Here is a 25,331-nt window from a genome sequence, read left to right on the forward strand (position 1 = left end):
GCGCCTTCCTCTCTAGTTTGTTAGCTCGCTTTGTTAGCTCGCAGTTTACAAAAATCGAATTATATAGAAGCTGCTATTTAGGTTTGTAAATAAATGTTTTGCAAGATACGAATCGTGCTAGCTGTTGAATCAACAGTATCCACAGAGAGATATTCGTGTGTTAGCCTTTGTAGCTGATCAGAGATATATAGTGTCCTATCAGTGGCTTAGGTCCGATTTTGAAATTGATCGTTACATGCCGGACTAAAGCATGAAACTTTGCATATTGAAAGAATATTGTGGGTTTAATCAAACAAAAATTGGGTGCCCGATTTTCAATGCGTGGTTTGCCTTTAATAGTAAGTTCATTTTAGGGGTACGATGACGATAACTTCAAGACTGAAGAGGATGTGTTGTCGGTAAGTAGTATACCATTGACGTCACTGTATTTACTTCCTGTTACACGCATATCTTTGCGTCATACCACGTAATGCTAAGTAAAGCAAATATGGAACTAAGAAGTAGAATTTAGTAAGTTATTAACATCAATTAAAATCATAGTTGATTATTTTTACAACTCTATGAAATTGTAAACAATACTAAATCATTGATTTCCCGTCATTGACGTCCGATGTAATATGCAACGTCGGCTGAGGCTATTCATATATATTTCGCAGTTGCAAACTAACCCAGTTGCAGAAATATTTTTTGCCAAATAGTCTACGATACACGTTTATGTAAATAACATACCAAACCTATCAAATTTAATTTGAAATAAGGACATACACGTAAATTCTGGTCGGCCTGATAGTTACTTCTGTCAAGGGAGATAACTCTCTATCAGACTCTCCGATAATAATTTCGTATCAACACATTATAATAAGTATATATTAATATATGAATCTGGATGTTTTTGCTTGATTATTTAGATAAGTAGCTATTGAACACGGAAGAAACTATCAACATTAAATTTTACAGAAAGGCAACATAATACAATTTGTTTTTTCATCACGTTTTTTTTCTAAAAATGGGTAGGTAGGATATATTTTATTTGTACTTATATTTTTTTTGTACACAATGTAAATGTGAAACCTGGGAGCAGACACGGATTTCACAAGTCTGTTGGCTTTATCCATGCCACATTTACCAGTGCAAAAGATAAACAATATTTAGTAATAAGAACAAAAATCATTCTTACATGTGGCCTAATATTATGTTTATTAAGATTTTCTTGTAAAGGGCATAAACAGAGTTGTATATTTTTTGTTATTTTCTCGTGCAGGCTGTATGCAGTTGATGGGTATTCTGAAATGTCGTCAGATATTTGGGAACAGTGCATCATTTGTGGTACAGCTGGCAGTGAACTGAGATGTCCTGGAAAAGGAAACAACCCTCAACCGCTTGAATGTTATGAAGATTTCATAAGATGTATGAAAGGTTTTGAGGAGTTAGGGAAGTTACCTTTCAATTTACAAAACTATGATTACCATAATGCTTCACAGTTGTTGAAGAATCAAGCAAAATGGCATAAGGCATGTCGTCTGAAATATGCATCATCAAAACTCAGCAGATTACAAGAGAGGGAACAAAAGAGAGCTCGAGAAAACATGTGTGAGACCCCGAGAGAAAATCAAAACGATCACGTGAATCACGTCAGATCTGTGATGAGCGATGTATATTCTGTCAAGAATCAGAGGGTTTGTTACACAGGTGCTCTACTTTATCACTAGATGCCAATGTCAGGAATATGGCAACAGACATCCAGGACACTGATTTGTTGTCAAGGATTGCAGGTGGAGACCTCGTTGCAATCGAGGCCATGTATCACAATGCATGTCTGAGGATTTACAAAAATAGACACAGGGCGTTAATAAGGGAACAGAACGGACTTGAATCCGATGATTCACATCAGATGAAGGAATCTCAGGTCTTTGCAGAGTTGGTTTCCTACATTGAAGCCTCTGTCGAAGACGGAAAGTATATATTTCCCTTAGCAGATCTATATAAACTGTATTCTGATAAACTGTTCATATTTGGCTATGACAGGATCACCAACAAATCAAGGTTGAAAGAAAGAATACAAGATCAGTTCATCGGTCAATGTCAAGAACAGACAGATGGAAGGAATACTTTGCTTGTTTTTAATGATGGAATGCGATCGATGATGAGAAAGGCAATGCAAAATCGTGATTTAGAAGATGAAGCCCTTACACTTGCCAAGATTGCTAAACGCATAAGAGGAGATATGTTCAGTGAGGACCTCTTCCAGTTTTCTGGTACATTTCCTGATGATTGTGAACAGAACTCGGTACCCCATAGTTTGAAATCATTAGTGTCGACGTTACTGTATGGTCCCAACATACAGGATGACGACATGACTAACACAAGAGCATGTCTCACAATTTCTCAGCTAATCCTCTTCAATTCAAAAGAGAAAAGCGCAAATCTTCAAAAACCTCGCCATTCCAAGAAAAGAGAGCCCCCACTTCCACTGTATATCGGCTTGGATGTTCACACACGAACACGGAATAAGAACATATTGACTCACTTATATGAACTGGGACTCAGTGTCAGCTATGAACGTGTTTTAGATGTAGGAGATGCACTCACTAGTGCCGTTTGTCAGCGCTATACATCCCAAAACATGGTTTGCCCACCACAGGTTCGTAAGGACATATTCACTGTTGGGGCTCTTGACAATATAGACCATAACCCATCATCTTCTACAGCTGAAGGCTCATTCCATGGAACAAGTATCAGCATTCTGCAGTTCCCAACCACTGATAACCCTGGCATTGTCATGGAACCCGTCACTCTCAATCCGGATTCCAGCACAGATACTCCTTCCCTTCCCGACAAGTACTGCATCGTCCCAGCCGTATCCTGCAGTATTGACGCTTTGTCAGTGCCTGAAGTGATTGTCACAAATGCTTCTGGAGTGGTTGAAAGATCACAAGAAGAGGAAAAGAAATGGACCCTCCAGAGCATATCTCTCCTTCAAAAGGACAAGCTTGAAAAGACTGACTGTATCTCTTGGGGAGCATACCATGCATCGCAGCAGCCTGAAGCATCAACTGAAGCCGGTGTTTCTTGCCTTCTGCCACTGTTTGATGAGAAAGCCGCAACCATTAGTATGGTCAAACATGGTATGGGTATCATTAAAGAAATAACTGCATTCTGTAATCCAGGTCAGGTTCCAGTTATGGCAGTGGATCAACCTCTTTTTGCACTTGCAAAATACGTACAGTGGGGCTGGCCAAACACTTTTGGAGAAGATATGTTCACAGTGATGCTTGGTGGCTTACATACCGAGATGGCTTTATGGAGGATGTTGGGAAATCTGTTGGAGGATTCAGGGTGGACTGTGGCTCTGTTTGAGGCTGGAGTGGCATCTTCGGGAACTGCTGATTCATTTCTTACAGTATCCCACGTGACAAAGACTAGGCATGCTCACCAGGTGACCGCTTTGACTCTGGCGAAACTGCAGAGAGATGCATGCAGAACATTGAATGGAGAATGTGAAGAGGAAGCATTTCAACAGTGGAAGAAACAAATGATGCAGGGGAGGCCAATGTTCAAGTTTTGGGATCTCATCCTTCAACTGGAAACACTTGTACTGATCTTTGTCCGATCTCACCGTGAGAGGAATTTCCATATGTATGTAGAGGTAATGGACCTGCTTGCCCCATGGTTCTTCATCTTGGACCACACCAATTATGCTCGCTGGCTTTCTGTACACATAAGGGATATGAAAACTCTCTTGGCATTGTATTCGGTCGACTTCATGAGAAATTGGTGTTTTCCAAAGACTAAACGAACATTCTCGGCCATGCCATTAGATCAAGCCCATGAGCAAAACAATAAAACAGTCAAGGACTCTGGTGGAGCAGTGGGTTTGACAGAAAACCCAAAAGCCCTGAAAAGATGGATGATTGCTGGACCAGAACAATCACGTCTGCTTCAAGAGTTCGACAAGCAAACAGACAAAACACAGTGCGATTCCAAAAGCCATGAACAGAGTGAATCTAGGCAGAACAAGTTTAAGACTCAAGCATGCCAGCTTTATTACACAATCGCATCAATGGGAAATCCATTTCTGGAAGAATCCACAGATTTGATGACCCTTGATGATCATGATTGTGTAGATGAATCCGTGAGCAAAGCTCTCAATTCTCTTGAATCTGTAGGTAGAGAGCAGTATGATCTCTTCGTTCAAGATACCTTTATGAAGAGAACACAGTCAATCCATGCCCCAATCAAGAAAAACTACGTGCCACTGTTCAAGAGGAGACAGCCTAAAGCCAAATCCAAGATTAGAAGTCAGGTTGATGATATCAAAAGTGACTACAGTCTGTTCAGTCAGATGTTCATAGCCTGCCAAGTGCGCCAAGCTGACTTGTCCGAGTTCTTTTGCCACGAAAACCATCATTGGCCAGTTTCCTTGTCTCAACATGGAAAGCTCCGCCTGCCATCCTGCAAATCAGAATTGCTTGATTGTTTTAAGAAGCATGTGCTTGGAGGAGAACAACCTCATGTGGATGCGAAGATCTTTGATGGAGCAGCCGTTGTCCATTCTCTACCAACTGGCGAAGCAAAGACATTTGGTGAATACTGTGACATGGTGTTCTTACCATGGACAGAAAGGCAGTTGGGCAACTGTAATAGAATTGACATTGTGTGGGACACATACATAGATGGGAGTCTGAAAGAGGCAACCAGAGAAAAGCGAGGAAAGGGGAAACGGAGGAAGGTGTCACGGCAAACAAAATTACCAGCAAACTTTCCATTGTTTCTTCGAGATTCGAAAAACAAGGAGGAACTATTTGAACTTCTGACAGGTGGAGTCGCAGGATTCACCTATGAGACAGGCAAAAACGTCTTCATCACCTCTGGTAGAAATGTGTCCTCAAACAGCAGTGAAGTGATGAATCCCAGTGATCACGAGGAAGCTGACACGCGTATTTGTCTACATGTTGAGGATGTTCTGAAGAAAGGTGGCTCAAGTGTATTGGTGAACACTGTCGATACTGACATCATCATAGTACTGGTGGGAAACTTTTCAAAACTAGAAGTTCATAACTCATCTCTTCAGATATATGTGGCTTTGGGAAAGGCAAACACTTCAGGGTGTTTGACGTCAATTCCATCTACAAAGAACTTGGACACACTAAATCAAATGCTCTTCCATTCTTTCACGCCTTTACTGGGTGTGACACCACTTCACAATTTAGTGGGAAAGGGAAAAGGACAGCTTGGAAGACATGGCTTGCATATCCAGAAGCTACCGAAGGTTTTCTGTACCCCGCACTTGAACCATTTAGTCCGGTCAACGAACACTCATTAGCATTTGCTACCATTGAACGATTCGTGTGCATTCTGTATGACAGCAGCACTTCACTTGACAAAGTCAATGACCTGAGACAAGAGATGTTCTGCCAAGGAAAACGGGTGAAAATGATGAACAATCTGCCACCAACACAGGATGCTCTCATCCAGCACACAAACCGGAGTATCTACCAAGCCAGCATATGGTTGGGTAGTCTAATACCAGAGTTGAATGCCCCGGACCCAAGTTTCCTCGGATGGAGAAAGGAAGACAATACTTGGTGTCCAGTTTGGATGACAATACCCGAGGCATCAAAAGCCTGCAGGGAACTTATCAAGTGTGGATGTAAATCCCAGCCACTCTGTTCTAGAAAGTGCATATGCAAACACTCAAAGCTCGATTGCACTTCCCTTTGCCACTGCAAAGGCAACTGTGAGCACTGAAGGTGCGTAAATGAGATTTCATGTCAATTTTGTCATCTCTGATTTGTAATATGACTCTAAGAATGACATAAAATAATATAATTGGCCTTTGAAATGATTATTATTGGATTCCTGACCATCGAAAATGTAGATTTTCCTTTTTGAAGTACCAGTTTCTGATAGGTATTTACGAAAATAGAACAAAATATGGATTTGGCCGCCATATTGGCCGCCATCTTGGATTTTGAGAAAAGTAGGTCACCAAAATCGGGCACCCCTACCTATTATGATTCAGCAATGTATTTCAAGGTTGTATGCAAAGTTTCATGCTTTAGTCCGCCAAGTATCTATTTTCACCCTAAGCCACTGCACTAGCAGCACAAAATAATTCACTAGCCCGTAATTTGAATGTAGACACGGGTTTCACCCATTCGGGTTGCTAATATGATGAACATTTTTATCAGGCCATAATCTTGCATGATTTAAAAGTGTGTTATAGCTTAACAAATCGGAGAGAGTAATATATTTACAAAATGATCCCCTGAAAATTCACTAGACAGTCCAGCCAGTGACTGTGGAGATTTAATGGCCAGACTGGATTTTTACTAGCCATAGGCTAGCAGCCCAGTGGCTATTTCGATCACTGCCAACAAGTACCATATTTTAACATCTTTAGGTTTGACGCAGCAGGGGATCGAACCCGCGACCTTCTGCTCTCCGGGCAGACACTCAAACCACTACACCACAGAGGCGGTCCTGCAACTAGGTGCTTGTGAGAGATGTTGAGTGAGTGAGTGAGTATGGTTTTGCACCGCTTTTAGCAATATTCCAGCAATATCACGACGGGGGACACCAGAAATGGGCTTCAGAGAGATGTTGAATAAGATAAAGTTTGTGGTAGATAACTGAAGCTAGCACCCCATGCATGCACACACATTGATGTTCAACCCAGGTGAGTTTGGGATGATAAGGTGCCAGTGTAATTGTGCAGCTGGCAGGAATCAGTCCTGAACAACCAATGAACGTATCGTGACACATTAACAAACAAAATTTATTCACTGAGATGAACAGACTGTGACAATGTAGAGGCAGTTGTTTAGAAGATAAACCATGTGCCTATTGGACTGTTTGTCCTTATCCTGTGTCAACCTTCTTGATTCAGATTATCTGAACTGTATACTGAACCAACCACCATGCAGAATAAAGATTGTGAAAATACTTTAAAAAAATGACAACGTACAAGTTTCTATATACAAAGTGTGAATTCAATACCCTCAGTGAATGAGTGAATTTTAACAGTATTTCACAACACAAGCGGGTGCTGGTTGTAGATGTTTCAGTTAGAACTAGCGGCTACTGACAATGGATCAGGACAGAATCTGGATCGGAATCTGTTGTCAGCTCGATACAACTGTACACGGTGCTCACATCAGCCTTCAGACTATATAGTTCAAAGTAAAAAGCTGCCTACATTGCAAAATTTTTCAACAATGTAGATGGTCACACATGCAAACTGTTTCTTTATCTACAAGCAATGGGCTTTTCAATATCACATTTCCACTGCAGACGATATAACTAGTACACAGTTCCTGGATCGATTTTGTCAGACGTGTGAAAGTTTTCCAGCTGTTGCATCCTGACACAGATTATATAATACAACACCATCCATGTAGAGTCGTAGCTGCCATATATGGAACACAATCCAGAGACACGATCCTACTAAACATGTACACATGGCGTTTCCCCTGCAAAAACTGTTGCGATACCATTATGAATAATAATTACATTCATTTCTCTCACAAAGCTGTCAAATAAATGACACTTGCAACACTTGGCTATTGAGCATCATACACTGACGGAAGACACAGACATGCCACATGCTGATGTGCTGGAGTTGTATTCAGTGTATGATCTACATTTAACCACAGAAGGTTGTGGGGTAGACGGGTGATACAAGGGTCTGCTGACCCCCAACACTGCAGATATGTCTACAGCTTCAGACATCTTTAAGATCCTTTACCTACATCTTCAGACATCTGGAAGATCCTTTACCTACATTTTCAGATATCTGGAAGATCCTTTACCTACATTTTCAGACATCTGGAAGATCCTTTACCTACATCTTCAGACATCTGGAAGATCCTTTACCTACATCTTCAGACATCAGGAAAATCCTTTACCTACATCTTCAGATATCTGGAAGATCCTTTACCTACATCTTCAGACATCTGGAAGATCCTTTACCTACATCTTCAGACATCTGGAAGATCCTTTACCTACATCTTCAGACATCTGGAAGATCCTTTACCTACATCTTCAGACATCTGGAAGATCCTTTACCTACATCTTCAGATATCTGGAAGATCCTTTACCTACATCTTCAGACATCTGGAAGATCCTTTACCTACATCTTCAGACATCTGGAAGATCATTTACCTACATCTTCAGATATCTGGAAGATCCTTAACCTACATCTTCAGACATCAGGAAGATCCTTTACCTACATCTTCAGACATCTGGAAGATCCTTTACCTACATCTTCAGACATCTGGAAGATCCTTTACCTACATCTTCAGATATCTGGAAGATCCTTTACCTACATCTTCAGACATCAGGAAGATCCTTTACCTACATCTTCAGACATCAGGAAGATCCTTTACCTACATCTTAAGACATCTGGAAGATCCTTTACCTACATCTTCAGACATCTTTAAGATGAAAAAAATATCCCTTATCTACAGTTATATCCAGCATAAATGTTGTTTATGTCTATAATGCTATGGAATACAGTCAACATACGTTCAGTGATCATGTTACACAGATCTCCTTTACAGTTTCAGAAACATACATTCCCCCAAACCAACAGTGTTCAACTCACTTCCCTCACTCCCATCCTCTGTCTGGTGTTTGTAAACATTTCCACCGAGGTTATTGCCCTCCCCTTACTCAGATCCGGGAGGGAATTCCCAATGTGTTGTTTTACCCCACCTTGGGGTTGATGACCTCCGATACACAGCACCCAGGTGGGTGACCGACCCTGAAGAGCAGCTGACACATATTTACACAAGCCTTTACCTGATTCATGCTTATTGATAATGTACATCCTTCTGTTCCCGCAGCACACTGGCTGACTGTCACTTTAGTCTGATACTGTGCTCTAGCTGCCCAGCACTAGTTTGTGTGGTTCAACATAACAGACCTAACATTGTTTTAGTCTTACAAACATGGGTATCCACCAAGCAGGAAGAATCTTGGCAATTGGCTGCATATGATGCCTACTTGCTCAGTTAGCTTAAACAGTCCACAAGCCCATAAACATATTATGTCACTTAAGGAAATCCTGCATGGGGAACAGCGGTCTTCATTCTTTCATTGAACAGTGATTGAGTGACTGATTGGTGTTGTGGCCCCTGGTGACTGTGGTGGTGTGTTGTGGCCTCTGGTCACTGAGGTAGTGTGTTGTGGCCCCTGGTGACCGAGGTGGTGTGTTGTGGCCCCTGGTCACTGAGGTGGTGTGTTGTGGCCCCTGGTCACTGAGGTGGTGTGTTGTGGCCCCTTGTCACTGAGGTAGTGTGTTGTGACCTCTGGTCACTGAGGTAGTGTGTTGTGGCCCCTCGTCACTGAGATAGTGGGTTGTGGCCTCTGGTCACTGAGGTAGTGTGTTGTGCCCTCTGGTCACTGAGGTAGTGTGTTGTGGCCCCTGGTCACTGAGGTGGTGTGTTGTGGCCCCTGGTCACTGAGGTGGTGTGTTGTGGCCCCCTTGTCACTGAGGTAGGTGTGTTGTGACCTCTGGTCACTGAGGTAGTGTGTTGTGGCCCCTCGCCACTGAGGTAGTGTGTTGTGGCCCCTGTCACTGAGGTGGGTGTGTTGTGCCCTCTGGTCACTGAGGTAGTGTGTTGTGCCCTCTGGTCACTGAGGTAGTGTGTTGTGGCCCCTGGTCACTGAGGTGGTGTGTTGTGGCCCCTGGTCACTGAGGTGGTGTGTTGTGGCCCCTTGTCACTGAGGTAGTGTGTTGTGACCTCTGGTCACTGAGGTAGTGTGTAGTGGCCCCTCGTCACTGAGGTAGTGTGTTGTGGCCCCTTGTCACTGAGGTGGTGTGTTGTGCCCTCTGGTCACTGAGGTAGTGTGTTGTGGCCCCTGGTCACTGAGGTAGTGTGTTGTGGCCCCTGGTCACTGAGGTAGTGTGTTGTGGCCCCTGGTCACTGAGGTAGTGTGTTGTGGCCCCTGGTCACTGAGGTAGTGTGTTGTGGCCCCTCGTCACTGAGGTGATGTGTTGTGGCCCCTCGTCACTGAGGTGGTGTGTTGTGGCCTCTGGTCACTGAGGTAGTGTGTTGTGGCCCCTGGTCACTGAGGTAGTGTGTTGTGGCCCCTGGTCACTGAGGTGATGTGTTGTGGCCTCTGGTCACTGAGGTGATGTGTTGTGGCCCCTGGTCACTGAGGTGGTGTGTTGTGGCCTCTGGTCACTGAGGTGGTGTGTTGTGGCCCCTGGTCACTGAGGTGGTGTGTTGTGTGCCACTCAAAGAAGTCATACCATAGGACCTCTAAAACATGGTACATCATACTGTAGGACCACTAAAACATGGTACATCATACCATAGGACCTTTAAAACATGGTACATCATACCATAGGACCTCGAAAACATGGTACATCATACCATAGGACCACTAAAACATGGAGTCTGAATATACTTGTAAAGTGGAGTATCCATGTTAATATGTAGCACACTATCTCAGGAACAAATTATACTACAAACTACACTTCCACAACGGCTATTATGAAACACACCTACATGCTGATTAATGATATTTCATATATATTCCCCTTGAACTGTTCCGGAAACTTATGCCAGCCATGCCTGCATGCGTCCTTGGTCTTATTGGTGCTGAGACAATGCCTTCCTTTCATAAACTACATCAACCAATATTCAGAAGCAAAACCACATGTGTTTCAAAAAATTACACCAAAGACATTAGAGTTATTTTAGCCTTGCAATGCAGCCACTAGGCTCTGCTAGCATAGTTAAGCTTCCTACAGAAATAAACATCTTCAAACCAAATTCACACAGCTAAATGGAACTCTGAATTGAAAACAGGTGCCCCCTTGCTAATGCCTCACAGTTGAGAAGACAGTTGGCCTCCAGTTTGTTTATTCAAACACTGACAAGGGTTGGATAAAAACTACATAACTGCAAAACTGGTTCATATTGTCCCTGGAGACATGGAATAAACTGGCATGCATGATATGTTGATGAGTGATAAAACAGCACTACCTGATGTCATTGATGTGTTCTGTGGTGTATGATGTGGGCCAGTCTGTGGTTAGTAGACAGTAGAAAAGAATCAAAGCTGGACCAGACAAACCACAATCAACAATGCAAGTTCCTGTGCCCCAGGTCACCACACAGTCAGCCATCTCACACTATCTAACCACCACGTGCACCCAGCTTCTACAAGATATTTGGGACCTGTCCATCCAGCAAACAAAGGGCTAAATATCAACACAGTCACGCTTACCGCTGCCACATCAATCACAGCACACTTACGTCAATGTATGAACTTTGCACAGATACTTGCAAAAAAACAATAGTGAGTGAGTGAGTGAGTGAGTATGGTTTAAAGCCACTTTTAGCAATATTCCAGCAATATCACGACAGGGGACACCAGAAAATGGGCTTCACACATTGTAGGGGAATCGAACCCGGGTTTTCGGCATGATGAGCGAACACTTAACCAATAGGCTACCCCACCGCCTCTCAAAAAATTAATAACTAAGGGCACAAAGAAAAGAAAAAAGAGATTATTAGCTACATGTGTTTTGTAATATAATCCAGATTGTGCAAGCCTGTGGCCAATATAATACCTACTTCTTATTACTAATTCACACAAGGATATTACTTTCATCACATTGTGTCATAACTGTTATATTTGGTTTAAAGACATAGTTTCAGTCACAGGGGTTCGAATCATTGTTTGGACAATACTTTTAAAAAATTAAAATCTAGACTTTTGCAATCATATATTGTTTTTATATGTTATAATTAACAAATATTTCAAATTTGAAAGAAATGAGTGACGAAATGACTATTTTAGAAAATTCTACCGCTACACGCATTACATAAAATACACAAGGGGTGACTAAAAACCTGATCGAAAAACCGGACAGCCCGACTATTTTAACGTGAGGTTCAATCAAACCGTACCTTTTTTCACAAAACATTGTGTTGAGCTTGTAGGTCATTCTTTTACCTTTCTGCTCATCGTATTCAATTTGTCTAACTGCTTTTCATATTTGACCACTGACCCTCGCATTAGCACTACCCTCTGCTTTGAACAAACGTCTGAGCACTCTTCAGTAAACATCGACTGTTTCAGTAGATCTTTTAGTGTGCGGAAACATTATTAAAGCAGTTTTGAGACACTAAAATCATCACATGGGCATAATGTAAACAAGAACAAAGATCCATTTTCAACACCGACATGTGCGTTGATATTTCATGTCAGCTCGCTATTGTCTCGAAAATTGTACACATAAAACATGGATCTTAATGACCACATTGATTGAATATAGTTAGCATCTTATTTTAGCAAATTTGATGACTTGGTCCCATTTTCTCCTTATGTATGCTGGAATTAATTGAAATGGTTGTTAACACATTATATAATTAATAATAAATAGATCTAATACGTTTGAAACAGAAAACTGATTAATTCAACAATGTATTTTTTACAATATATGTGCTTTCAAAAATGGAATAATAATAAAGAAGAACATATTTATTAATTTTATTTATTTGGCATATATCATTTCAATAACATCCATATCTATTCTTCCATTTTGCATGGGGTTGATCATGGTGATGCAATAGGCATAATGATCCCGGTATTACAACTTTTGGGTGATGCCTGTTATGTACTGGATATGGAAAATCACATGACTATGATATATATAAAACTGAATATACTCCATTTCCCATCCCACTCCAACTCCAGATACAGCTACAGTTTTTTTATGTAATAGGAAAACGGACACATTATGAAATATTAATAGATGGAATCAGATTAACTGTTGACAGAACTACACCCTGATAGTTGTAGGTTGTCACATATTGTGCTGGAAAATAAGAGGCATATAACAAAATTATAATAGCTCTAAATTATTTATTTAAAACCGAACGAGTAATTTCGTTATATACCTCTGATTTTCCAACACAATGTGTTTATCTCCATTCTACCATGACCTCATTATTAAGATTTTAAAGAGATACATACTGTGTTGGAAAACCAGAGGTATATAACATGGTTATATACCTCTAAATGACTTTAATTAACCAATCACAATCCAGTATTTATTTAAGTCATGGTAGAATCATGGTTTAAAAAGGTGAATCAATATCTTCACATTTCCCACATCTTGTGTTAACCTCACATATTTAAATCCAAGTCTAAACACAATATTTTTAATATGAATAGCCTATGTGGTACAGCCAGAGTCGTCCATTAGGTAGCATTGGCAGTCTGTGTTCATCCAAATATAGGCGCCTGCACCAATACTTAATAGCCCTTGGTGTAGACAAGTTGGAGAGGGGCCTGGCCACATTCTTCCCAAACTATAGCATTGTTTGTTGTTTTACACATTTAAATGAGAAACCATTTAAACATTTTATGTAATGAGCGAAGCAGTAGAAATTTTTAAAATATTCTTTTCCTCACAGATTTTGATCAAATTTGAAATATATGTTAATCATAACATATAAAATAAATATACAATTGCAAAATTCTCTATTTTTATTTTTAAAATAATCATTGTCCAAACATTGATTCGAACCCCCGTGGTTTCAATCATGAAAGAGACTTTAGAAATAGCATAGGAATACAATGTCTGATTGAACTGCAACCTTTCTATAATACATTCAAATCGCTACACCCTAAGGTTACATGGTTTCCTCTTGTGGAGTGATACATGAAGGTTTCTGAACACGTGCTTCCTTTTGGGGGACTTCATTTGCAAATTGTTCTGATCGTCAAACTAAGTTTATCAGACTTGTAAACTGGTAATCATACCTTTTCTTATTTACTTCTCAGATGGTTCAAACAGAACATGAACCGAAGCAGTGTAACGTAATGAGAACTGCCATATCCATTTACTGTGACCTTGGATTCATTCGCATATTTAAACACTTCAACACTTTTATTTATTAGTTTAAAAATATTTCACCTAAATTAAATTTACTACCCTAAAAAGTTTTCTCACATGAAAGTATTCTGTCTGCAGGGACAATGGCCTGTGAGTGTGTGGTCCCATTAGCATCTATACATGGCCTGATTACAAGCAGACCCACTCCAGCTTGGTGTGTGGGCAGCTAGCTTACAACACCACAGGCTGCAACATGAAGCCCATCTGCAGGCCCAAACTCAGAACATACCGGTACCTCACTCATCTTGTCCTGGGTTTGTGACAGCATTTACCTTTTATCATGAATTTTTGCAATTAGAAGCTATCAGATTGTATTGCAAAAAGTATAATAATATTATTTAACATATAAATGGATAAGATTATTTATACACAAAATGAAAACCAATTGGATAAACTTTGTATCACAATTCAATAGATATGCAGATTAGCAGGGAATTCTTTGGTTATTACATCAACGTATTGATGGTTGGCTCAATATGTGTTCTCAATATGTTCATATTTGGGATTGCTGATTTTCTGGTTGTTTTGTATACAAACATGGCTGTAACTCATTTGACACAACATGGCACATAAGGTGTTTTCACTAAAACATTGCGTTGATGTGTGGCTTCTAAATATACTCTATTGAGTAAAATTATGTATCATTTTATTGATGGAATAACATAAACAGAGATAATTACCCATGTTTGTTCAAATGTTAATTCCACATATTAGGCATAAATGACATGAATTGATATTCCATAATATATATTGCACACAAAACACTCAGTTAATTATCTCTATATCTGACCCTCTGCTCCAAGGTCCAATTATTGTTTTTCTATCAATAATGCAACAAGTTTTTGAGAAATAAAACATGTCCCGAAAGCCCAGAGCCGAAAGCTTGCGTTGCCATGGAGAAAGTAGGTTGTGAATCCTGAAAGTAGTTCATACAAACTCGGTAATAGGATCCTACTGTCTCAGATGTTTAAAACATGACTGTAGTCAAAACACGGTCAAAACAAAACCCGTTAAAGGTAAACACTTAGAATGATTAAGAATAGAGTCTACACTGGAGAGGTCAACAGTTTCAGGAATAGGACACCAACCTAAACAACTTGTGCCTGTTTTTCTATGAGTTCAGTACGAAAATTATTCTATTATAAAAAAATTAGCCAAGTTGAGTGTGTCTGATTGACATCTATCTCAGCATGGCTGAGTTTATGACAACATCAGCGTACATCACAAGATACATCTAGCCATGTCAGGTTACTATTTGTCTCTAGTTTGACTCACTCTTCATCAAAGACGGACACAATCCATAGAGAGGTCAGCCTCCGTTTGGCCGGGAGTGCGGCACATTCCTCCTCCACTAAAGCACTGTATAATTAAATACACGTTATCTCGCAGACAAAATGAATAAAAACTTATTAAGACCAACATGAAAGAGTAACCACAACTGACAAAAAATTGCCATACTTACAAAACAAGTCTTAATTCTTTGGTTCTGAAATAACTCGCTCTATTGGTATTGAAATCAAAGAGGAACCCTTTGAGAAAAAGTTGCATGATGACATAATACAATAAATCTCTGATTTTATCTGACATTTTTACATATTATTCCACTTCAAAGGGAAAGTTTTGGAAATCATTCAAGAGATCTTCTGTGATAAAATCTTCATTTGGGATGATTAATGGAGGACTGTACATAAGTATGTATACTGCCATCAGACCGTTTGGCCAACAGACGCTCAGTGATGGTTTCATCAGTGACCCATTCCTGGTGGTCCTGCTGTGCCAGTGTTCCAAATCCGCCATTTTCCATTACAGGTTCCTTTCAGCAGCTAAGAGGCAAGCCTGATTGAATTAGAACAAAAGTACTTCCTATGGCGACTGCCTATGAAGTCCCTACTTACTGAATGCAATGAAAGAGGCAAGGGGATCATCTGAGGGGATACTGCTTGGGGCTTGCGACGATATGGACAATGTACGTCATGGTTTCACTCTACAAAGAAGCAAAGGACAGAATAGACAGTCCACCACCAGCGCCAGACGCAAATGCCAAAAGAAGAACTAAAATGGTTGCCGCAGCAGACGTCATTGTTGGCTGTATAGCCTCTGGGCCAACTGTTAACTGACCAGTAGGCAACAGGTCACATTTGTCCGAACTGTAATTATCAGTTCACCTTAATCAAAGTCAAGAAAAGGACGTATTTCACAGCATCAGTTTCGCATTTGGAACAAGACACATATACCCAGGTCTGAAGTGCCACCTATTATATAATTACTGCTCCCTCAGGGGAAGGGTTTCAATAGATGGTACTCATTGGCTTCTTTCTTCAGTTTATGAATTGAAAGATGGAAATCTGAAGGAAGACAAAGTAATTTCATTCTGCTTTAGTTTCCAAAATCAATCATTGTTGTATACCAGATACTGGATGGCTAACTGTGAAAACACAGTTACTTTTCAGTTTTATTGTGAAAGGTTTGTCACTTGTCCTTCCATAACCATATTGCGATGTTCTATGATCTTGTTCAAGGGAGTCACTGTTATGGTGAGATATAGGAGTTTGGTTTTGAAGCACACAAACCATCATATAAGGCGTGTTCTATGACCACAGCAGGTCAATGGAGCTAAGCAGGATCCTGACCTCCACATAACCCGTCAGTGACGCTGAGCGTGTGGAGTGCAATGGCCAGCAACAGTCAGAACGGACACTGTATTGTTCTGAGGACAGTCGTGACTATTTGCCTAGCTACACCTATCTACATGCATGTCACCAAGTGTACATGACATGTCTACCGTTGACTGACCGCTTGCTGACCAGTGGGGGGCAACTGGTTGAACTGTGGGGGACCGGACAGACTGACCCAATGACCAGGGTCAAGTCAATAAGGCTGGTTTAAGCATGTCCAGCTGGAGCTGAGTCAGCACTTCTGACTACAGTAAGACACCTTACATCAACCCATGTGTCCACCACAGATATTGTCTGTCTCTGAGTCGCATTATTTACCCTTCCGCCCAATCCTTTGTACAATGCTAAATCCCTAAATGAAGCAAGTCTAGATTTCCTCAATTTCTGAATCTTCTTGTTCGTTTCTGTCAAAGTTATATATATTGAGAAACTAAGCATCAGTCTACCACACTTACATTTACAAGTCATCCACTGTGATATTTCCCTTCCATTAATATAATCTGTTTGAGTAGCAGTTGGTGTTTCCCATCACAATAACCTTTCACCTTCTGTACAGTGTTCCAACTTGCTAACCAGTAGTGTAGGAGTATATGTGCTTGCTACAGACAGTCCTGGTTTGATCCCCCAAATGGTGTAAAACATAATCTTCAGTACCCTTCCATAGCTGCAGTGGTATTAAAATCAGCACGAACTCTCTGCACTCAATAGCAATACAAAATTTCAAACCTCTGCCAATGTAACTCTTTTCAAAGCCAAAAATAACACACTGTAGCTGTTTCTGACAAGGATATGCGTGAATCTCAGAACTTCGTAACTAAAAAACGTAGCTTATGCATCAAATATAGAAGAGTAAGTCATGAGAGTGTTCCAAGCTGGCAAACTCTGGCATGCTCATGAACTTTGACAGATATACATGTGAAACTACTTCCACAAGAAACAAAACCTGCACGCGAGTTTCATGGCTAATAAACACCGCTACCATTACTCAAAACCAGGGCTACAAAGTAGTGCATCTCAGGATTGTCTTCCCTGAAACACAACGTGCACCAAACAATATGTCTCCAGTACACTAAGTAAGTCGACGTGAGACTTGTCTCATCAACCACTGGTTCACCAGACTCAATATTCACATGCTGCCATTACATTGGTGGACTATTACTGACATCAAACATTGTTCACTAACAATTTTCACGTCATCAAGAGGGTACCCTTCACGGGTCTACACTGGAACCCCAACAGGGCTCATAAAGTATGAAGCATGCTGATGATGAATATAACCATCCCGTCCCAGCACTAGTTGCTGGTGATACCATCTACAGGTGTTTGGGAAATCCCCCGAAGTCATCGCTGTCAATAGCATCATTGTCATATTGCATACACCTGGAACACACCTTTTCTGTCACAGCAGACCATGGTCATATCTGTTAAAATAATCAAGAACCTGAACTAGGGAAAGTTCTAATGTTGTTTTCCCACATTAACACCAAGCAACACAGCAGCTGGACGGTTCGTCATGGTAGACCTAATATTCAATGACAACATTTACAACAAAACCACTTTCCCTCTGTTAGTCATGATTAACAAATAATGAACCAAATAGTATAGAAATAATATGCTACCATGTTTTTTACAACTTCATACAAATCTAGAAGATCTCTAGATTGTCTTTGGTCATTATACACATTGTATCAGTATATGCATTGTTACTTTGATTCATTATATATCTTGTTTATGTAGTTTATAGAATCTTGTCACGGTTTCTACATGGAATGTTTGCGCAATAAAATATCTTGTATCTTGCATTTTAACTCACAAAATTATTTGAAGCACATTTCTCAGCATACAGAAACAGTACTGTTTCCACTGTGCCGTGCAGTGCACTGGAACGTCATATGTCCTGTGTGCCCAGCATGCAACAGGTCTTACTTCTAGGATGGAACGTGTAATGACAAAGTTTTTTCTGGTGCTATTAGATCCATTGTTTGTTTCAGACAGTTTTATATGCTTTTGCTACTTAAGTTGTGTGGCTGTGTCATCTCTACACAAACTAATCAATATTCCAAACACAACAGTGAATTATTGTGTGAGTGAGTTTAGTTTTATGCCGCTTTTAGCAATATTCCAGCAATATCACGGCAGGGGACACCAGAAATGAGCTTCACACATTGTGCTTATGTGGGAAATTGGTAAATGATTGTGGCAATAGGATGCTTTGCATCAATGTGTTTTTCACTAGATGTGTTTTGCCAACTTTAGAAATGCAACATCAATTCAGCCAATAGGACAACAGAGATGGTAAACACCAAATGTCTCCGACAATGGTAGGATTGTCATGATGTCAGAAATCAAACCGATCGTCTACCCTATGTAAATGTCTGGGTCAGTTGGTTACCTTGACCATTATCCAAATGTGTAATCGTTGGAGAAAGGGGGATAGTTAAACTATAACTAAGTTAAAAGATAAAAGATACACATCTGAGACAAATAAAAGTACACAAACGAAGATATACTATGACAGAACTGACATGAAAACACAAAAAGATCTCAAAGCTCAACATGAACTTCATAATACTCTGAAGATCACATTGCCATCAAAATTAACACACTTTGAGGGTCACATTGTCTAAAAGTAACAGTAAACCATGAGGACAACAATGGTCCAGCCCTCGACAGAAGTGCCAAGTATGCCCGTCTTGAAGCCTTTGGTTGCCTTGACACTGATGGATGTTATTGATGAACTCCGATGTGACAACAGTAATGATGACGAGTATCAACACTTCCAGAAACAGCATCCCTCCAAATAGCCGCTTCTAATCTGGGCTGCACTCAAGGACATTGCAGGTGCTCTATGTAATTGGTACCTACAGCAAATACTGACAAAATCACCCCAAAACATTCACTATTTATTTCTACTCTTCACAGTTAACACAAAAACAAAATAACGAAAGTAACAGAGAACATTGACACCTTTTATCTTGTTTCAGCATAACATTCCTCATATAATAGATATGTGACTTATGAATTCTATTTTTTTCATATTGAAGTCTAAGTGTCAAGTTTCCATGGAAATGAAAACAAAACAAAACACAACATCCAAAGTTATATACAGACATAAAAATAATCATGATCAAACAGATATTTTGTAATCTCCCTCAGGTAATCATTTCCACTGTAAAATCATTGGTCCAACAGCAAATGTTCACATATTTCTCACAATGTTACAGTAATTTTGTCTTTTCATTCTGTTGGAGAAAAACAAAACAAAATGTAAAATCATTGGTCTAACAGGGACTGACAATTTGTACATTTATAAACTATGAGTGTCGCATTTGTTGCAGATGTTTCAACTCCTATAACAGATGGCATTTTAACATATTTCTCCCATTACAAAGGTACACAGAAGGATTTGTTGCAGATTTGCTAACAGATATCTTTTCTCAAATTACACCAACAAATTCTTATATTGGTCTAAGGTAAAAATAAGCCCATGTACAAATTCTATTGCCATAAATATAAGAAATGCACACAATATTAACATAAAGAGATAAACTAAAATGATTTAATTTTGCTTGAACAAAACAACAGGTCAGTGTCCCTTTTCACAGAACAATTGTAGTGCTAAGTCTTTCGTAACATCTATACTTTAACATAGACTTACGACAGTCATAGAGCTCCAGTCATTTTGTGAAACGGGTACACAGAGATGCCAGAAAGGTGCACTTTCAAAGTATCATTAATAAGTGAAGACACTCCCAATGTACACAGTCATCACTCACAAACTGATGATACAAAGTTAGGACAAGAGAGCCAAATTGCTGTTTAAGATCAATACTTCAGCTTTCCAACATGGATAGAATGTATGACGCCCATTCTATGTCTCCATCTAAGACATGACTTGAACAATGATAAAACAGCATGGGTCACAATACGCACACTTAAACACTGCTGTTGACGAGGAAGGGGAATTTTCCCTGCACTGCATCAATAATGTTGCAACTACTTTGCATTCATCGCAGGATGAGATTTTAAACAATTTTAATAGAACTCAGCGCAAGTGGTTTGATTCCCAAGGGCTTTATTAAAAGACTTGAAAACTATTTTAAAAAATCAATTTTTAAACCACATGACAATTGTACTTTGATTGGTGACCCAATGTTTCAGTGAGTGAGTGAGTATGGTTTTGCGCTGCTTTTAGCAATATTCCAGCAATATCACGGCAGAGAACACCAGAAATGGGCTTCACACAATGTACCCATGTGGGGAATCGAACCCGGGTCTTCAGCATGACAAGCGGACGCTTTAACCACGAGGCCAATGTTTCAGAAATACAGCAAACTAGTGATATAATGCACTCAAAGGGACATCTCATTTTGGTTTCTTACAACCATAGTTCGTTCATTCTGAATAAAATATACAGTCCATTGTATCCAGAAACGCAGTTACTGTATTGCTGAACCACTACTCAACTCACCAGTCCACTCACTCACTCCTTAAATAATTTTTCACAGATTTCTTCCAATACAAAAAATTTATAGCAATTGTGTTAATAAGTGCTTGTCTTCAGATTTGGCACTTCATTTACCTCAAACCCTTTATTCCCTTTAAAGATCATCTTACAAAAATAGGATTCTAATCAATTCTCATTTACCAACAGCAGACATCTTGTTGTGTAAACTGTCAAAAAACAGATTCAAAGACTAATCTTTTAACCACTTATCAGTGAATACTACCACCCACACAACCAATTCTTACATTACATGACTGTCACTTCTGATAAAGGTACGCCCAGACCAAACAACACATTTCCAATATATCTTCCTTGTTTATGTCAGTAAAACCTTCATGACAACACCGTGGGTCTGGTTATATGTGTGAGTCTATCTATGACCGAGTCCTCGGGCAGCTACAAGACTACTTGCACTAATTGGGAAGGCAGTGATAAACAAGCGATGTTTTCCTGCTACATATAACATGATCTTCAACGCAGGGACACAACAGCTCTTAAGTAGGGGAGCAAGGGCATAAGACCGACTTAACATTCCTTGAGAGCCCTTATGCCCAAACACAAGATCATACTAGAAAATGCTACAACATGTATGAGTGGGAAAATCAAATGTCGGCAATTTATATGTATTCCACAATTCTACATTGATTTTCAGGAACAGTTTGCAAAAAAAAGATGCAGAAAAGATGGAACCAAATTTGTTGAAAGATGATAATTACATACTATTATTTTTTTTTTACATTAGAAAGGGATAAATCCCAAAACTTATACATAATTTGTCTGAAACAACATATCATGTAACAAAACAAATTGTTTATCAATGTCATCTTCTGATTGAATGCAAAGGAATCTTTGAGAGGTTTTCAGTATTGGAGCTATCTGTTTGAGTCTTGATTGGATGGTCAATAAGATCCTCTCTGTGAGGCCAGACTTGATTATTTGGTACTTGCCACAACCTAAATGTGATGAGGTTAAGCATGTGCACACTTAAAACTTTTACTGAAATATCAAAGTAACGAACATCACTCATCAGGCTAAAAAAATAATGAGTTTCTTTGTCTGACTAGAAGGTAAACTGTCCCCGTACTAAATGTGTGAAAAGGTTTCTTCCATATGCCATGTCTCATCAATGCACGCTTGAAAATATGTCCAGATTATATCAACATGAAATTAACATATACGTGATATTCTGGACAATTTGAGCAAGAGCTTAACTATTTCAGCTTTTCATCTAGTCCTTTCATGAAAGCTTTTCACCAAGATTGGAAAAGTCTCCAGTCACATGATGTTTTTGATGTTTCTTCTTCCCTTGTCTATTTCAACCAAATGTCAATATCAGGAAAAGGTTAATGTCGGACTAATCCAGGCCAACCAACAGCTGAGCCAAGGGTCAGCTGAAAACTAAACTGACCACACTGCCTATCATGACAGTAGTTTATTTCTCTGTGGGTAAGTGTATATCATCACAGAACTGATTCAACATGGGGTAACAACAGGGATGCAGGTCATGTGAAGTTCACTGTGTATCTACATTGGAAAAAGGATGACCTGTTCAGCATCTTGTCCAAGTCAGCACCTGGATTCTCCCCAATCCTGTCTGACTTCCTTAAAAGTTTGAGCCATTTTGAAACTTGTGTCATAAAGCACCAGAAAGCTAATGTTGACTTCCTGTAAGTCAATTCATTGGTCACTCAAAACTCAAGAAAGGCTGTGGTTCGATCCCCGACCGCGTCATACAAAAAGATGGTACTTGTTGGTCCCTGCCTGGCGCGCGGCATTAATGGGTACAACAAGGACTGGTCGGCTCGGAGTCAGTATAATGTGTCTGAGTGGGGTATTCATGCTTCACTGCGGCATGGTATCTCAGTGGGCTAGCACTATAAACCAGCTTCAGTCTGGGCTAGTACAAGCAGCCGCACCTCCACACATACACACGATGCACATCGTCATATGAGCGAAATATTCTCAAGTACGACGTAAAAGCCAATTTCACCTCACCTCACCTCAAGAAAGGCTGTTCTGATATTACATGTAATGGGACCTCCAAACATCGGTTTTTGAATGTGTTGCAAGCCCACACAGCTGATTTGTCTTTCACAAATAGAGGATACCAAACGACCTTCCATGTAATATCATATATACTAAACCAGTTAATAATTTAGTATCAAACGAGCACGCGTTTTATAAAACTGGTATTTCATGGAAAAGAGTTTAGTATTCTGTTTATTACTCTCTAACATAAATTGATAGAAACAAGCAAGGTCTAATACCATTGTGATAGAGGTATTAGCATTGTGATGTCATAACTGACATCTTACACACGGCATCACATGATGTTATTACACAATGTGTAATAACATTATAGATTTATTAAACAGTGATATCTTCAACTGGAGAATAATAATGGGGTATATATGCAGCTCTTATGCTCGTACTCAAGTCATAAAAACTAGGAGAGTCTAGATTGTATTTAATAGTTGTGATGACAAACTATTTTACAGATGTCAATTTTCCATTTCTTATTCTAAAAGAGAAGAACTCAGATTAACAGAAAATCTATACATTTCAATGTTGAACCTTTGTATGAATGCTGGCATGTATTGTGTGTAAATCCTGGCAGATCCCAGGGTGTCCAGACCCTGACCTGTGCTGGTCAGTGACCTGTGGATCAATCACCGGCCATCAACTCCCTGTGCTGACATCAATGTGCGATCATGTTCCTGCACCACTTCAACCCATCACCGATCTATCGATAGTTCCGTCACTTGAGCCTGTCCTATTCCCCAACAGCTGCCTATTTTCCCAACACTTTACCATTATCTACCAAAAACTTCCACACGCCACAATATCAAGGCAACACCAGTTTATCTGTTGTCATAGACAACCCATCTATGGGAAGGATTATGGGGGGCTGGGAAGCATCAGAAAGGTAGCTTGAATTCTTCCTTCACAATTCAACATGGTATGAAGAGGCTGGTGAGGTTGGTTGGTTGGTTGGTTGGTTGGTTGTTTAATGCAGCACTCAGCAATATTCCAGCTATTTCGCGGTGGTCTGTAAATAATTGAGTCTGGACCAGACAATCTAGTGTGGTGAGAAGGTGAAATACACAATGATAAGTTTGTTTAATACATTACTCAGTAAAATTAAATAAAATGGAGGTCCTGACCAGACAATCCAGTGATTGACATCATGAACTGTTACCTGTGCATTGACATCTATGCAAGACCATAAGATGCTTAAAAATCAAATTGCTAGTGTTTCTACAGATTTGTTTTTTCTAAATTCTCTCACACAGGATCTATTCAATTAATTACTGTAACCACACATATATGTTTCTAAAAATGCAATTCAATATAAGGAACAAAATATTGAACTGGGGCCCACGATGATTCACTCACTCACTCACTGACTGTTCCGGAGAAGCAGAGGTACAACAGTTTCTCTCAGACACAAAATGTCAGCACAACACCATGTTATTTGATGCAGTCAGCCAACAGTTTTATAACAGATTTCACTTTTCTGCATTAATCCTTGTCCCAGTCATAAAGTACAGAATGGCTAATCATGCCTGTCATTGGTCTGATACTGTATGGTCATGTCATACTCCATGCTACTACTTCCACCGAGCCGTCTTTGTTGCCCTGTAATTCTGCCATATCAAACTGATACCACGTCAAACTGGTTATATGCACTGACAACAATACTTGATCATTCAAGTTTACAATTTCACTTTTGCAAGTTATCATTGGTTTTCACTCATCCCTAAGAAACTGCTAAAACAAATGTTAAACCTCTCTGTTCTCAGAGGACTGACCAGAGCCCAAAGGAAACAAATACCCATAAAAATACAACTGAATCTATATTGTGGGTTGCTCTATCTTTGATGGATTAGAAAACCAAAACCCTACACTCCAACATTATCATTACTTTTGAATCAGGTCATTTTAACCTTCCACTTCATCTAAAACATCATCAACAACTACAATTGTCAAAGAATCACTGTTTGCTTCATTATTATTTCTTCTTTTAATTCATCTAAACTTATCCAGCTTTTCACAAGAAAGCTGACTGATCCATTAATCCAGCACAGCAATCCACCATCAGTGTCTCCAACATTCTGAACAGGCTCTGGCAGATGACCTCTGTCCAAAGGTCAGTGGCCTGCAAGCTCCTCCTCCTGCTGCTAACCACCACATGTTCAGTTGTCCCATCAGCCCTAACCCAGCATGA

General features: G+C 39.8%; 1 protein-coding gene across 1 annotated transcript; it reads left to right on the forward strand.

Annotated features, from left to right (window-relative positions):
• The first annotated feature begins 205 nt into the window (after window positions 1-205).
• LOC124254923 lies at window positions 206-25,331 on the forward strand. Its single transcript, XM_046688767.1, has 3 exons — window positions 206-398; window positions 1,262-5,092; window positions 25,227-25,331. Exons 2-3 carry the CDS (start codon window positions 1,727-1,729, stop codon window positions 25,329-25,331), a joined length of 3,471 nt encoding a protein of 1,156 aa, XP_046544723.1. The 5' UTR covers window positions 206-398; window positions 1,262-1,726.

The sequence above is a fragment of the Haliotis rubra genome, unplaced genomic scaffold, assembly GCF_003918875.1.
Source record: "Haliotis rubra isolate DU_JTF1 unplaced genomic scaffold, ASM391887v1 Scf587, whole genome shotgun sequence".
Lineage (NCBI taxonomy): Eukaryota > Metazoa > Mollusca > Gastropoda > Lepetellida > Haliotidae > Haliotis > Haliotis rubra.

Coding starts and splice junctions, on each gene's coding strand:
- LOC124254923 (XM_046688767.1), top strand. CDS start 1,727: ATGGCAACAGACATCCAGGACACTGATTTGTTGTCAAGGATTGCAGGT. Junction 5,093..25,226: donor TATATGTGGCTTTGGGAAAG/GCAAACACTTCA, acceptor CATTCTGAACAG/GCTCTGGCAGATGACCTCTG.